General features: G+C 38.4%; 2 protein-coding genes across 2 annotated transcripts; both read right to left on the bottom strand.

Annotated features, from left to right (window-relative positions):
* Nucleotides 1-8184: 8184 nt before the first annotated feature.
* Nucleotides 8185-13094, bottom strand: LOC116300082 (uncharacterized). The gene is made up of 2 exons (XM_031708846.2): nt 12943-13094; nt 8185-9382 (listed from the first exon to the last, which is right to left on the bottom strand). Exons 1-2 carry the CDS (start codon nt 13064-13066, stop codon nt 8580-8582), a joined length of 927 nt encoding a protein of 308 aa, XP_031564706.1. The 5' UTR covers nt 13067-13094; the 3' UTR covers nt 8185-8579.
* Nucleotides 13095-14139: 1045 nt separating this feature from the next.
* On the bottom strand, nt 14140-16872 carry LOC148911238 (uncharacterized). Its single transcript, XM_089029922.1, has one exon. It carries the CDS (start codon nt 16870-16872, stop codon nt 14140-14142), a length of 2733 nt encoding a protein of 910 aa, XP_088886048.1.
* Between the last annotated feature and the right edge of the window lie 633 nt (nt 16873-17505).

Raw genomic sequence — 17505 nt, 5'->3', positions numbered from 1 at the left:
ATGCATAAATATATAATAAACAGAATATTACATGGGCGCGCGGAAATACGAAATTTATCTTCGAGTGTTGAAAAGATCTCTCACAAGTGAGTGCAGCAAACGAGTGAGAGATTTTCGACACGAGAAGATAAATTTCGTATCTCCAAGCTCTCATGTAATATCCTCTATTTAACAGCTAAAATTAATATTTTTAAAATTGAAAAAATAATTTTACTTAGAAGAGTTCGTCATACCTTTTAACGTTATGTATTTTCTAAATTCTTCAAGAAATTTAGAGATACTCGCCAAAATACTGCAGTACTTTGGAGTAATTTCGGGTTCAGTACAGATCCTATAACTGGCTACTTTTATTTGCCAAATTAGTTGAACATGTCTTCATCAAATGCTAAAGCAATACCTTAGAATTCGTATTAATAGTAGAAGTATAAATATTAAAGCGGAATTGCAAAGATTGGCCGGGGAAAATAGAAAGATCCCAAAAAGAAAGGAAAAGAGGAAGACAAGACTATCCCAGTGGCAAATTTGGTAGCCTATATGGAGAAATAGAAACTAGAGCTAAGGTGCGATTCTACGGGAAACAAGAAAAATCAACAGGAAATTTCTTCTTGACCATGGACGCGTCTATGAGAGCTTTAATGACATGACAAGTGAAAACATAGATGATGAAGCTTTGCCAAAGTACCAAAGAAGGAACATTGAAAATAACGAAACGAAGCATTACATGTTTGAAACTGTATTGATCAGGCGAGTAGTTTTTGGCGAGTTCTCTGGGAGGGAAAAGGAACAGGTAACTGCAATGTTGATTGGTTAGGAGAAGTCAAAAGGGCTATAAATGACCAAGTCCCACCCCCTGCGGATAATAAAGTTATTCTAACAGTTATACAAGTGGAATAAAGACCATGCAAAAGAAGAAAAACTGGAGTGTACCCGGACCAGACAGGTTGGTAAATTACTGGTGGAAAAGAGCGCATATGCTTCATACGTTAGTGACCAAAGCCTTCCAAGCGAAAATGGAAGGCCGACAAGAGTACCCTCTATGGTTCTCAGCGGGAAAAACTTCTCTTATCCCAATGATTATGGAATTGGAGCAAAGGGGCGCAAAAAAGGAATGTAGTGAATTAATCGACAGCTTGTTGATAGATAAAATGGTTACGCAGGACTGTCAGCGAAGAAAGTGTAATCTTATGGCGTCAGTGGATTGATGTAAAGAACGCGTATGATTCAATTGATCACGATTCGTTGAAGGAAATAATGGTAGTGCACCGCTTCCCTACGTGGCTGAACAAGGTAATTCGTTGTCTGAGTTCGTGTTGGAACACTAGAATAGCTATGAGAACAAAAAGAGGTTATGAACAATCAGACGTCATTAAATTCAACAAACGACTTCCGAAAGGCGATGCTTTGTGCCCAAGTCTTTTCACCCTATGCCTAAATCCAGTGGCACAGTTATAGAAATCCGCAGAAGGATGCAAATTATCGAAGCCCATAGGTGCTTGAGTAACGCAACTACTATATATAGACGACCTGAACTAGATGTTTGCGGCAACAAATAGCAAAATGAACACCGTACTGAAATCAACGGTGTCAGCAATGAAAGATCTGGGACTTCACGATGTAAATCCTAAGAAAGGCACGACGGTCAATGTTAAGAAAGAAGCGGAAGCCCACGATGCAGATGACGTATAGATAGATGTCTCGACGGTGTTGAAGAATCTGGAAGAGGATGAGCAGTACAAGTTTCTGGGACTTTTACTCAAATAGTTAAACAGGAAGACAACCTAGCCCTGAATAGTACAGCTAAGACATTACTACGAAACGGTGTCAGTGATCTGGTCTAGTCCACTTTCGGATTACAATCGTGTGATTGCCTCAAATCAATTTGCTCTACCGGCGATGACCTACCAGATATGGTCGTAGCACTGGACAATCACAGACCTCAGGAAGGTAGACAGAAAGGCTCGCAAGATAATCGCTAAGCAGCGCGGGAGGAAAACATCCAGCGAGCTCTACATGCGACTAATGAACCAACGATAATGTTGGTTCTTTAATAAGTCACATGGTATGTGACGTGACGTCATATCACGTGGTCAGATGACTCACATCACAAAGTTCACCCATCGCACCAAGTTTCGTTACCATAGGATTCATTGCAATTACTAATCGCAAAAATCGACGATAATGTTTGGTCGACGATACTATCAGTTCGTGGGATTCAACGCCAAATTTTGTGCAGAGGAATCTGCGAGGAACCAACTAATAGAGTTGAAAAAATGAATCCCCCATTCTAATTATCATAATAATAATAATAGTTTATTATTTGTATTGCGCATTTTAACATGTTAATATGATCAACTGCGCATTACATATAGGTACACTAAAATACTAGGCATAAAATCTCTAAAAAACTACAAAAGAGTATATAAAAGATTTAATAACTCCACGTCCAAATAATTCCACGTCCAAACCGGGCCCAACACGTTAAAACAAATGGGAAACTAATTTGTAAATATTAAGTAAAAGAAAATCTAATTAAAAGCTAGTCTAAAAAGGTGGGTCTTTAACAACGTCTTGAATCTATTAAAATGTCTCTCGTTACGTATCTCTTGTGGTAAATTGTTCCATAACTTCGGAGCAGCCGCCGAAAAAGCACGGTCTCCTAATGTCTCCTAATGTCTTTGCAGAAGCAAACCTTTAGAAAATCTAAGATTATAAGAATTGTTATCCTTAATACTAACCAGTTCACATATATATCTTGGGGCAAGCCAATAAATTGCTTTAAAAGTAAATAAGATAACTTTAAAATCTATCCTAAATTTAACCGGTAACCAATGCAAAAAGTTTAAAACTGGTGTAATATGAGAGTATCTAGGTATACTATATATAAGCCTAGCTGCTGAATTTTGGACTCTTTGTAATTTCGCAATGTTCGTTGCTGGAAATCCATGTAGAATACCATTACAGTAATCTAAAGGCCTATTTACACGGCACGATTTGCCGCGCGCGACTTGACGTATACGGCAAATTTTGGTACCATTTACACGAGCACAACTTGTCGCACGCGGCACGAAAAAAACGCGAGCAATTTACTCGTCATTACAGCAAATGTTTCTTTTTGTAAAATGCCACCATACACAGTTGAGAAGTGCAGTAAATGATCATGTCTACCTTGTCATTTGATGAGAACATTTAGAATTTTTGCACTTCGTGTTTAATAACCGTTAAAGACGTTTTCATGGAAATCCGCCATTTTGTTTTGGAATCAACTAGTTCCAGTCCCAATCTCGGTCAAAATCGTCATATTTACGTCATTTTCCTACGGCATGTCGTAGGGTTTTAAGCCAGAGTTTAAAATGCTACAAAAAGTCTTGAGGCTGCGTACGTCTGTCGTAGGACCATTTACACGACCCGATTTTGAGCTAATTTTGCCGTATACGTCAAGTCGCGCGCGGCAAATCGTGCCGTGTAAATAGGCCTTAAGCGCCCTATAATTAATGCATGAAAAAGTGTTTGTGTCACTTCATTACTCAAATATTTCCTTATGCGCCTAACATTTGTAAGATGAAAGTAAGCTGCTTTGCAAGTTTTATTTATATGCTCCTGAAGACTTGCGATCAAACCAAGTTCCAAGATTCTTTACTGAGCTCACAGATTGCACACGAGCCTTTCCAAGCTTGAGGTAATCTACGTGAACCTTAGCCAGCTGCTGGCGTGTACCAATTATGGTAAACTCGGTCTTGCTATCATTGATCTTGAGTTTATCACTTAGCATCCACGTTCTGATCTCCCGCACACAGAGCTCCATAGTAGCGACGGCTTCATCAGTACTCAAGGCACTGTCAGGCTTGAACGCAAGATATAATTGCGTGTCGTCTGCATAGGCGTGCAAACTAGGCAGATGTCTCTTGACCACCTCGAACAATTTACTGGCATATAAAGTAAACAGCATAAGACCTAGACAGGACCCTTGTGGAACGCCTTGCTCTAGTTGGATTGCATCAGAACAATTTCCATCGAGAGAGATGCGCTGGAACCGATCCGTTAAATAGGAAGCAAACCATTTCAAAGCTGTTCCCTTTATCCCAAAGCTCGTACTAAGGCGTGATAGGAGAACGGAATGATTCACCGTGTCAAACGTCGCGCTCAGATCAAGTAACACCAATAGTACCACATGCTGACGATTCATTGCCATTAAAATATCATTGTGTATCTTAAGAAGAGCTGACTCGGTGCTATGGCCTTTCCTATAAGCTGACTGTAACATAGGATAGAGGTCATATTTGATCAAATGACAGTGTACTTGGTCACAAACTGCGCGTTCTGTTAGCTTAGATGTATACTGCCAATTGCTAACCGGACGAAGATTATTAAAGTCATTGATACCATCTTGCTTGAAGCGCGGGACGACAAGTGCTTCTTTCCAGTGGTTAGGAAAATGTCCAAAGAGCAGGGATGGATTAACCATCTTCTTAATGACTGGTAAAAGTTGATCCAAGCATTCAACAACAAGTGAAGTAGGCATTGGATCGAGGCCACAGAACTTCTTCGATGACTTCTGGATCAGTGACAAGATATCATTGTCACTCAAAGGCCGAAAGGCAGAAGCTCCCAATATCATTCACCAGTTTAGACTTGTCTTCATAATCCGGAAATGACAATGTATCAGTATTTCCCAACAGCCTTTTGGACGTACGAAATAACTTCCCTTGATCACTGCTGTTTTCTTCCACAAAGTCTATAAAGAATTTCCGTTTCGCTTCATTCAGAAGATACATCACGTGATTTCGTCTTCTTTTGAACAACTGAAAGTCAGTATCCCTCTTAGTCTTCCTCCATTGCCTTTCCGCCTTTCTGCGCATGCGTTTAGCCTTGTGAATCTCCTCATTGTACCACGGTACAGTAGGTCTAGCAATGATAGTCTTTGTACTCAGCGGAGCGTGCACATCAATGATATGTGACAAGGTCGAGTTATAGTCACCCACCAGCGTATCTAATTCACTAGGACTGAAGGGAGTATCCGTCTTAGATCCAGTACCAATGTCCTTGCAAAGAGGTGTTTCAGCTAGGACATGCGCAAGCGCAAAAATTTGGTAATCGGAGGGTTAGGTCTCACAAATTTATCATTTGGTCAAGGTTTTTCGGGAGTTGAAAACATGTTGTATTTGCAAGATTGCGACTGGCCTTTTCTCCCTTGTAAGAATATTTATACATATCAACGATATATGGAAAGTATACAAGAAAACAAAGACGCGCTCGAAAAAAAAATGTTCAGATGCATTGTTTATTCATTTTTATGTTTCAATGCTTCGTTACAAACTAAGTGTAAACTTTTGATAGTAAAATGTGTGCTGCATTACACAAGCTCGTTTACTGGACCAAATGCTACAAAATACAATTAAACAACGTGTTGGAGTTAAAATGGCTAACAGTAAAACCCCAAAGCCGCTTTCATTCATAATAACATGACGAGAGATTCATATTTAGTAATCGATTAGATAATCGCAAAACAAAGGTGTGGGCAACCAAAATGCCAAAAGCATCATAATGATTACGATGCTGCCCCACCAGACGGAAATGCAGTACGACGTTTTTAGTAGATATGAAACACCGGTTCTACGCCAGGTGGATCGTGGATCCACCCTTGTAATGACAGTGCTCCGGAAAGTGAGGTGCTGTAGGGGGAGGGGTGGTCAACTATATCTATTTTTTAGTTGCTGGATTGCACCATACCAACGCAATCGGGACGGTTTTACGACAAAGATTAATCCAAATAAAATGTTCTAATTATTTATGAAATATAGTTTTCTGTCACAAAGCCTATTGTTAAAGGATTAGACTCTTTTTAATTTATGCTTTTGTTTCACCCTAATTGAGTTCTACGAAGTTGACTCATCAAAAAACAAACAATTACATGACTTGCCCAAGGAACAACTTTTATTCATAAAACGCTCAATGCATGTGAAATCAAAAAAGTTTAGTTACAGCTCTTTTCATTATTAAACATCATAGTTATCTTCTGGTTGCCTGGCAATCAGATCTGCCAATAGTATTTTGTTGCGAATAAGATTCTTGTCCAAATCAAGCTCTGCCAATCCACTGGTAAAAGTCTTAAGCCCTCTTGGGGCGTTAACTTCTGGGTTGTAAGGTAACAAAGCATACTCGATTAAATCTTTCATGTTGGCTAGTGGTGAGTCATTTCTCCATGGGAATTTCAATACAAAATATCTTTGGCTGCTATCATGCTATGTAGTAAATCATGTGCCTTTTGTCGCGGTATGCTTTTAGGGAGCTGTCGTGCCATTCAATTGATTTTATTCTCATCCGATTTCGAAAATTGCTCCTACTCGCTAGAGGAATCTTCGCTCAGCTCGAGTTCTGTAGATTCTTCTTTTGAAACTCTTCTTCTCTTCATGATGACCTCTACTAGTAAAATGAAGTTCTTGGGATTTGGCTGGGTTTTTTATAGCAGTAAAAGACTCAGAGCGCTCATTAGAGGAGGTAAGCTACCTCCCCCACCAAGCCCTCGCCTTTTTGAATCAGAATTTTTTTCTTGGCCTTAAATGGTATTGATCCATGAGCTAACTCTCCTATGTCATCCTTGTGCGGTCTCAATCTTTCCTTTTGCCCTTCTGATATGGGAATTGTTCCTTGTAATAAATTATGGCAGACCTCACACATTACATGAACTTGTTCGGGAGTGGCTTTGTGACAGAAAAACTATATTTTATGAATAATTAGAACATTTTATTTGGATTAATCTTTGACGTAAAACCGTCCCGATTGCGTTGGTATGGTGCAATCCAGCAAACTAAAAAATAGATATAGTTGACCAACCCTCCCCCCTACAGCACCTCGCCTGGCGTTCGAAAATTAATTAAGCATATTGAATCACAGGTAGCCCAAGCTTGGTTTCTGTGGTGTCCTGTTATAAGGAAATGTATGGAGATTCATCAAAAATTTCAATAAAATCATTGAAACGTGAAATAAGACTACAAAGCCCAATGGCCCTGATAAGCTGGTCACAGGGAGGCCACCCAGGGTCCGGCCAGGGTGACCGGGAAGGTTTCTGCGGAGCGCGTAACTCGAAAAGTGTGTAACTCGAAGTGCGGTAACTCGAAAATCGTAACTCGAAGAATACCTTATCTTCTAACTTCCGGACAAAGAACATTAGATTCTTATCTTTGCAAGATTGCATGTCAGTTAATGACGTGCACCAGAACTTGATTTAAAGTAAAGAACAAAATACAGCAGGGCCCGTTTGTACGAAGCCTGAATAGCGCTATCCAATGGAAAAATCCGTCCAGTGGATAGATTTATTGGATAACAGCATCGCCTTATTCATTGGATTACGATTTATCCACCGGACGAGCGCTATCCAAGCTTCGTACAACCGGGCCCAGTTCTGCATCTCATGACCCCACAGGTATACAGACTAAGGTGGCTGCCTACTTTTGAACGTTCGATTTGAGCCCACGATGTGTGCGCACTCGCAAAAACCGCTGAACAATCTACAAGATTTTATTGAAGAACCATACACGTTCCGAGCCGTTCAACGCAAAACCCTCAAATTTTGCACGGGACTCTCTATTTCTTAATAGCTTATTCGAAAAAACTCCTAAAAAAAGTTAATTTTTCTAATACATGAAAAAATTGATTTTTGTAGGGATTTTTGTTCGACTTGATGAGATTTTTTAAGAGTACCGAAATAAAACGACAAAATATGACGAATCGATGTATTTCTTTGTCTTTTTGTCGAAAATATTCACGTAATATTGTAAAATGATTCACTAGCCGTGATTCGTGCAATCATCTGCAAATAACTATTATCTTATGAATCTTAATTTTTTTCTGATCACTTCAAAAGCTTGCGAGTATGCATCAATTAAAAACCGATTATCTCGACAAGCTCGGGACACCCCATTCTTTTCATATTTGGAATCAGCATTAAATTTCACTTTAAAAGAATATAGTTCTAAAAAAAGTTTAAAATTTTTTCAAAAAGTAGGCAGTTACAATGGGATAAAATTCTAATATTGCAATTTTCGAGTGAGCCTAATGCACGAGTGCCCCAAAACCTATTGCACTGGAAGCGTCGGTAAAACTGATTTTTTACGAAAGGATTTTTTGATAGCTGGGAAAGGCATGTCAATTTTTTTTTTTTTTTTGTGGACACCAATTCAAAATGGATTTTCGAAAACTACGTTTATTTAGCTTTCAGAAAATGTATGCCTTTACGGCAAAATGTAGTCGTAAAATCCCTGAAAAATCTGACGTAAAAAAACGCGTATAGGGTCTATAAGGGGACCAGATCCCCTCCTGATACCTTAAGCTACCATACCAAATATGTGCTTTAATTTAAAGATTCATATAGGATCGAACATTTGTACAAGCCGGGATATATTATACATTTTACAGGTTTCAACCACTTGATTGCTATATATGATAGACTTAACATCTTTTACTATGCAGTCAAAGTTCATGTCCTGTGAGCATCTCAATTGCATGCATATATATAAGATACCCTTGTAGGGTTTTGGTGACTAACTTTATTGAAATTAGTTAATATGATTTATCAAATGCTTTTATAGTTGCTGGATATAGAGCACTGTTCTGGACTGTACGCCAATGTCTTCTAATGTTTGTGATTGATCTCTAAAAGTTCTTCTTGGCAAATCATTAGTACATATTTGACAGTTTTCAGGGAGTTTTTCTCCCATGACTGACTCTGCAAAAGCAAAAATATCTGCAACAGGATCAGACATTCTGAACCAACGTTCATGTCTTGTTCCATCAAGAACTTTGATAGCCAAGTGGACTGTGTTTGGTTCTTTTTCTGATGGTTCATTTGGTAAAATTGACAACTCATTTCCTTTGTTGGATGGCTTTTCAAATGTTTGATTGTCATGTTGTGTAACTGCCTTATAACTATGGTCACTCAAACTTGACCCAGAAGATGGCTTTGATCCAATGCAAGGTAGGGGTTTGTACTTGGAAAAAGAGACAGGAGAATGTGAAGGGGGTGTGACATCAACTGGTTGCCCCCCAGATAGAGGACGGGAACCTGATCTGGGTCTTCCTTTTACCGACTTTGGTCTTGGTTGGGAGGGAGGTCTTGGTGGAGAATGAAGAAAATTTTTATCAATTCTTACATGTTCTGTATCAGTATCTGGATCTACCGTTGTTGCATTTTGCCTTTGTAGCATAACAGCTCTACGTGCTGAAAGACTACGTCCTTCATTGTTCAGTGACCTTGAAAAAGATATCGGTTTCATTGCTTGAACATCATTGCATGTTGAATTACTTGGTGGAGAAACAGTACCAGTAACTGGAGTTCCAGAGGACGATCTACGGCCACTTTGAGATTGATTTTTCTCTCTTGGCACAACTAAAGATTTAGATATAAAAAATACATTTCAGTCATTGCTATTACTAAAATTTTAAAACAGAAACTAAAGCCCATAGCCCCCCCAAAGAAAAAGTCTCTCAGAATTTTGAAATATCCCTGAGTACATTACGTAATATTTTCAGCAGGTAATAAACAGTTATTGGATGATATTGTCTTTGATATCATGAATTATTAAGACTAAGGATGTGTTATCTTCCGAGCCTGTAGTTATACTATAATAATATTGTATGTAATGTCCATGCATATATGATGAACATAATCCAATCTTTCCAGGGTTTCCTTGCACGGAATTCAACTTATTAATAAGTACTACTTAATACATATTTTGGTCATGTTGTTGGTATAGTGCCTAATCTCATGAGGTATATGTATACAGAAATCTTCCATCTATTTTCTATTACCATTATACTCTTTTCTATTTCCATAACCTAATACCAACTTTCTACATATCCTTTATAACTCATGGTTACGCAAAGCGTAGAAACAAGTTATTGTGAGGGGCCTGAATATGCAAATGTGTCACTCACTCACTCACTAAGATGTTAGAGCTCAAAAGTGACCAAAATCACACTCAACAATCATTGTCACAGTCAATGCAACAAAATGTATCAAATCCAACAGTTTACTTGTGATGTCAAGGAATTAATTAAACTCAATTTCAACAAATAAGACTAAACATTATATATGATGTGATATGATATGATATGATGTGTTGTGATGTGATGTGATGTGATGTGACATGTGGCATGTGACATGTGGCATGTGGCATGTGGCATGTCTGTCATGGAGGAGGAAGATATGTGGAAGAAAGGTGTACTTGGAACACATTCTCCAGATGCTGTAATCAACGCATCAATGTTTCTCTCAGGAAAATAATCTATCTTGAGAGGTGGACGAGAACAACGTGATTTATCTCATGATCAGTTTATCTTTGAAGAACAGCAGGACGGCTTGATGATGGTAATCTTTAAAGAAAAAGTGTCAAAGACCAACCAAGGTGGCCTTAAAAGAAGAAAGGTAGCAAGAAAGGAAGTGAAACATCTAGAGGATCCATCGAAGGAAAGATCATTCACATTTATCTACAATTTCTATGTGAGTAAATGGTGAGTATTTATCGATTTATGATTAAATGGTAATAGGAATATATATCGTATATAATATATATTATATTATTTTGCAGCCCAGAGAATATTCCAGTGCCAGCCTTTTATCTATGTCCAAAAGCTAAGTGGAGCTACGGCAGCGAGGTATGGTTTGAAAAAAGTCCCATGGGCCACAATATAAGGAAATTTTTCAAATCATTCTGGGCAAGCGACTGGCATTACAAGAATGTACAAAGCTGGCCTAACAGAAAAGCTAATAATGTAAAGAAGTGGCCACCGGTCCGTCAAAGATGTAAGAACATATCAGCGAGAAGATCCAAATGATATTAATATCGTATCCAATTCACTTATTACAGCAGCTACAGATGAATGCAGCTCCCAAGAAAATAATGTGCAGACTTGTAAAGAGGTGGAAGAAATCGGAGCGACAGCAATTAATTTGGGTGGCATTAATATGCAAGGAGCGAATTTAGCCAATTTTAGCATAAACATTAATATTAACAAGTAACGTTCAATTGGAAAAATTAAACATTTATTATTACAATCAGTTCTAAATAAGACGTGTGAAAAATCAATAAAGTGGTTGAATAAACGTTAACTTCTTGCTTTTTGTTTCAAAATGGCTTTGCGAATGTGTGAAGGCTGCCCTTGCACTGAGAAAATTAACATTTGTGTAAAACATTAGATTGTAACAAGTTGGTAATTTTAGCCCATTATAACACATGCGCAAAGTTTGTCCTAGCGTGTAGAATCCCACTCTAAGACCAATTTCTCTATCCCACATTGAATAAAGCCTGTGGCAGGGTGGTATACATCCTCACACTCGGTGTCCCGATGATTATGTTACATGAGGGACAACCTCTCATGAATAACATGAGGGATATTTAGTTTCTAAATATCCCTCATTCATATGGATCAGGGACGATTAGTAAGTAATCGTTCCTCATTCATATGGATGAGGGATTTTTAGTTTCTAAATTTCCTTCATGTCATTCATGAGGGAGGGATGTTAGTGATTAAACGTCCCTCCAAAAACAATGGATCCCGAGGTGATCATGGTATTATATGATATGTGATATGTGATATGTGATATGAAATGATATACCGCCTGCCGTACAAAACGTTATCTGGAAAAGTTGATTACATTATGCTGATTAATTTGTCATTCAGGCAAGCCACTACAGGACAGGGGGCAGTCATGGCACGACAGGTTTAGTGACATAGAGGGTAAGGAATGTTGTAGGAAACAGTAGCAAATCTGATCTGAGATCTGATTATTAGTTTTTTAGTGCTAAAAATATTTTGCATGGAATGAAATATATATTTCAAAACTTAATTCAGTGGTGAGTGCTTTTCTTCAAACAAATTTTCATCCTTTCTTTGTGACTTCAAACATTTTAAGTTGCTATCTTTCTGCATTTTTAAACCGTGTTCAGTAGGATTAGTCACAATCACATTCTTCATGTTTCGTACAACATTCCTAACTGTTACATCACTAAACCTGTGGTGCAATGCCACTGAAACTTCTGGTTTGTTTTAAAAAAGACACTCTACTCTTTGGTAGTACCACAAAAAAGGTGAACTTCCATGGAACAGACGACTTGCACTAACAGGTCACAAAACCCCATCCCCCTTAAAATGAGAAAATTACTCAAAATGAACTCCAGAGATGAAAAGAGTACCTCAACGTTAGTAAGAGGGGAAAGTTTCAGCTCGAAATGTTGACTTTACAAGAAATGACATTAAATATAAAATCAAATATTTTTACAAGGATTTGTATGGGAAAATTGCTTGCTGGTAAGCTTCTGCCATCCAGCTCATTTTCCCATACAAATCCTTATAAAACATTCAATTTCATATCATTATCTAATGCCATTTCTCCTGTTTCGCTTACTATGAGCTGAAATTTCACCTTCCTACAAATGCCGAAATGCTATTTTCATTTCTGTTTTTTAATTTGACGAAACTGCTCGTTTTAAGGGAGGTAGAGTCAGCATGACCTAGTTGTTAGTGCAAGTCGTCTATTTGATATATATCTTTATTTGATAAAGCGGGTTTTTCAAAATTAAAAATATTTTTGAAAGTAAAATTTTTTGCCCATGAACGTTTTTATTTTTCTTAATCAAGCCATTTGGCTAGCAAGGGCACAATCATGCAGCTAGCCGCTTCGCCACTTCAAAATAGAATAAATTGCAAAGTATTGAGGATACAAATTCAAATTCTTCCTCATGTTTAACTCTAAATTAAGCGATAAATTGATTGTTTTCGCTATCGAAGAAAATTATCTACTGGGTAATTATCAAAATGAGCTTCGGCACAACATTAAACAAATGAACAGTAAGAACTTGGGGCTGATCGGCATCACGTAATATCAAGATTAAGTTTAAATAAGCTAATTTGATTTGGGAGCGAAAAATACTTTGCAACGATTCTTACCTTCACTGAAACGCCTCTGGTTGGAAGGCAGAGGATGTGTAGCCTTTAGAGGTCCCCTGCTTGCGTCTTTGGAGTGAGAGCTACGATTTCTGATGCGAAGAGCGATTTCTTGTGGAGAATCCATCTCTCGCCATCTTTCACTTGGAGCTTGTTTTGACAACCGACCTGCTGCTGTTATACTAGGTTCCAGGATCTCTCGACCACACAACTTTCCACAGGCAGCCCAATCTCTATTCTAGAATGGGGTTTTGCATCGATCGTATTTTATATAGAAATGAAATAATTTTAAAAAAAATCCTTTTTCTTTTCTTTTAGAGTTTGTGGCTTGTGCTAAACGTCAGACGATTTCGAGGATTTTTCTTAATTTTTGAATTCTTAAAATTAAGAAAACCGGCTAAAATTGGGCATAGGGCATAAAAACCACTGGTTTAGCTTTTCAGTTGTCAAACCAATGACCCACTGGCCAGTAGAACACATGCAATGTAATACAGTGCTACAAAAAATAGCTCAAAAAGATATGATAAAAACTCAATATTTTCTGGTAAAAAAGTATTTCCATCACAAGGAGTACCCAGCCATTTTAAATAGGCGATTGTGTACGTGAAAAACATTAGAGATCAAATATGCAATAATTCCAATAATTTGATATTTTTGCAATACACATTTACTGGCGAAGAACACAATATAAAGCCACATAAGCACGGAAACGCTAAGAAAAGCCTCATTACTACTGCAAAGTTAAGCCGTCAAAGATTGAGAAGGCACGTAACCAACACAGTAAAAGTAGGTAGTCGTTGTGTGGCAACCAACGTAGAAGGTCTAGGCGGGGTCGAATACATACTGAAAGCCCTGCTGATGTGATTAATAAAATAATAATAATAATAAACTTTATTACTGTGTCATGTCGTTCTAGCTTATAACAAAATAAACTAATTGGGGACACCTATCTAGAACCCTATAAAACCAATAAAAATCTTATCCATTGTTTCCAACCCTTAAAACAACCCCTATATGATATTTACAATTATCTAATTTACGGTAATATCCCACCCCTCCGACTAAATATACCCATTATTCTTACACTTTTGTGTAAACTACAAGCTAAATCCTTACCCCACCCCATAGTAACTGTAAGATAATTCCCACCCCCAACTGATCCTAATTTACATGTGTTCGATACTCAGATCGATACGCTTACTAGGTAGCGCATAAGAGGCAGTTTTGGCAATTATCACTCATGAGGTCACCTAAGTTAAGTGTTCTTATGTGTCTTTTAAATTTACTTAGGGTATCTAATGACTTAACGTTCCTCTTAAGCTTAGACCATAAAACTGGTCCGAGATATCTTATGCTGTGTTTTCCGAAATTGACTGTATTAAATCTTGGTATGATGAAGTCAGAATTCCTAAGATTATATCTGCAACTGGACTGATTAAATAAGTCAGTAACATAGCAAGGGCTTAAACGATTTTTAACTTTATACATAAGTATAGCTATATCTTGTAATCTACGATCGTTCAGAGTACTTAGGTTAGCCCATTTCAAAAGTGTTGCATAATCACTAGTCCTCTTACGGTACACAGCTCTTAGGGCTCGCTCCTGAACACGCTCCAACTTTCTCCTATCCGAAGCACGACAATGATGCCATACTGTGTGACAGTAGGTCATTATTGGCAGTATGGCAGTCTTGTATATCTTTAGCTTTGCTTTTACAGGTAACATGTTACGAAGACGAGTTAGGACACCGACTCTCTTGGCAGCTCTTTTACACACTGAGCTAACATGATGACTGAAATCCATGTTCTCATCAATGGATACTCCAAGTATTTTCAGCACTTTGTCTTGCTTGATGCTTGTGTTCATCATTGTGACGTCCAATACTTTATCCTGTTGTTTGGAACCAATGCTCAGCACTTGATATTTCGTAAGGTTACCTTTCAGCTGATTAACCTGGTACCAGTCAGATATAGATTTGCCCTCTTCGTTAAGAGTATCTTGAACTTGCCTGACATTCTTCCCGGTAGAATAGAGTTGATGGTCGTCAGCATACATCATCAGTTTTCCCTTGTTGACACTGAATGGTAAATCATTCTGAAAAACATTCCATAACAATGGACCAAGATTGGACCCTTGTGGACAACCTCTTTCGACCTCGACCCACTTACTTGATGAGGATGTAGTGATACACACTTTGCATTGTCTTTCAAGGAAGTAAGATCGCAGTAAAGAAGTAGCATCAGCAGAGAATCCATAAGCTTCCAGTTTACTCAATAATAAGGGATGGTGTAGGGAATCAAAAGCTTTAGACATATCGGTTGAAAGCACCCCTACAGTGCCCTTATCATCCACAGCTTTCTTCCAATCTTCTACCAGGGAAATTAGCGTTGTTTCGCAGCTGTGACCTTTTCGGTAGGCAGTCATGGTCTTACAGAGACGAGGCTCCATAAAGTTTGATACTTGATTGCTTATAAGCTGCTCAAAGACTTTGTCTATGGCACTCAACAATGTTATTGGTCTATAGTTCTTGACATCTAAGTGATCATCTTTCTTGAAGACAGGTACCCAAATACCTTTCTTCCATTCTAAGGGCCAGCCCTTGGACTTGATGCATGCATTGAATATGCTGGTTAGTGAAGGTGCTAGTACATCACTTGCCATCTTAAGAACCTGGGGGGGTATTAAGTCATGTCCCATACTTTTCTTAGGATTCAATGCATTGAGTGCTTTGGTAACCTCAGCTTCGTTGATTTCGCTGAACTCGAATGCCGGGCCATTGACTACTCTTTTGTTGTCTTTTATAGTCTGCACGCTGACGTGATCTTTTAGTTGTTCTTGTGCGAGCGAGAGCGTTTGTCTATCACCAATTTCATTGGCCACTGTAGCAAAATAGTCTGCGAAATGATTAGCTACTTGGGTTTGATCTTTCATGATGTTTTCATCGACTTCCAAGTTAATCACACCGTTATCAGTTCCTTGGCTCTTACTATCGATAAACGGCCTAAATACTTTGTAGAACTCTCTGGGATTCTTATTGAAGTCTTCCGTCTTTACTTTCCAGTATTCCTTTATCGCCTTGCGTCGAAGCTTGGTGGCTATGTTTCTCCATTTATTTCTCTCTCTATAATTTTCGTTCGTGGGATTCCTTGCAAGTTCTTTCGCGTATCTGCGTTTTTTTCTTATAGCACGTTTCCATTCTGTAGTCATGTAGGGCACGTCCTTGGCTCTGACTTTCATCCTTTTAAGGGGTGCATGATCTTGTAAGATGTTATTAAACAGGGAGTTCCAGTACGAATACTGGTCATCTACTGACTCAAATATCTCCCCGACATGCCATGGTGCAGCTTGCAAGTCCTGATGAAAATCGTCCACATTGATGTTCTTGAAAGACCTGAAGGAGATGGTTTTACTAGGATGACGAATAGCGGCTTCAGTCATAAGACTATATACCAGTGAATGATCACTGATTCCAGGGTTATAAATTCCACTCTCCTTGATGAGATGAGGTTTGTTAGTAAGGATGACATCGAGCAGTGTCTGACTGTTCTCGGTAATTCTGGTTGGCTGATTTATTAATGAGGTGAGTCCCAATACATCTTCCAAATCACACAGAATCTTTCCTTCCCTAGTGTTTGGTCTTAGTCGATCCAGGTTCAGATCGCCAGTAATGGCAATAAACTGCTTCTGAAGGGACGCCCATGTAACAATATCGTGAAGTTCTTTTTCCAGTCGAAGGTAGTAGTCTTGGCCAGACGCCTTTGGAGGTCTGTATATTAACAGCACAACCACATCATGACTGCCAAACTTAGATTCGATTGCAAGAGATTCAATTGTGGTGAATTTTCTTGGTAGTTTTAATTTCTTTGATGGTAGATTAGAAGAAAAGTAAGCCATAATCCCTCCGCCTCCTTTGGTTCGGTCGTTGCGATACATATTATATCCTTCTATTTTAAACTGGCTGTTGGGATACGAAGAGTCTATTTTGGTTTCTGTCAACAATGCTACTTACGCTCGAAAATCATGTTGAATTAGAGTTTCCAGTTCTTCAAATTTATTTTGCAAGCTGTTCACATTTAAATGCAGGATCAGAAGGCCGCGACTATCCTTTTGTCTAGAGGTGATGATGCGAGGTTGGGAGTCCACAAATGAATCTTGAGATGAATTTGAATATTGTACTTCTTGGTTATGAATATTAATTGTAGAAGAATCTTGTACAATTTCCTCCATGAAAGAATCACTAAAAGGAAATACGCAGTTAAAACACCTCCATTCCACTGGCTTGGGATTTTTCTTTCGACCAGTATAACTTAAAGTCGCACATTTCAAGTGGAACTTCTGCAGGCAGCCATCACATCCAATATCTTGTTGATTCCTTCTTATAGTTTTCTCACAAATAGTGCACTTCTTCTTGTTGACTGGACCAGGATTAAATTGTATATCATTGGAAATTAAAAGAAATAAAACGATTAAGTACTTATTCATAGGAACAGTCACCAGACTCGGTCTTCTCAGTGTTCTGAACACAGCTCTCGACGGGATAGATCCATAAGGAGTGAGCTTCGACAA

The sequence above is a fragment of the Actinia tenebrosa genome, unplaced genomic scaffold (genome assembly GCF_029948245.1).
Source record: "Actinia tenebrosa isolate PJP-AT-01 unplaced genomic scaffold, QUT_ActTen_1.0 PGA_scaffold14__42_contigs__length_11649687, whole genome shotgun sequence".
Classification (NCBI taxonomy): domain Eukaryota; kingdom Metazoa; phylum Cnidaria; class Anthozoa; order Actiniaria; family Actiniidae; genus Actinia; species Actinia tenebrosa.
The sequence above is the reverse complement of the archived record's forward strand: the minus strand, read 5'-3'. Positions and strand labels throughout refer to the sequence as shown.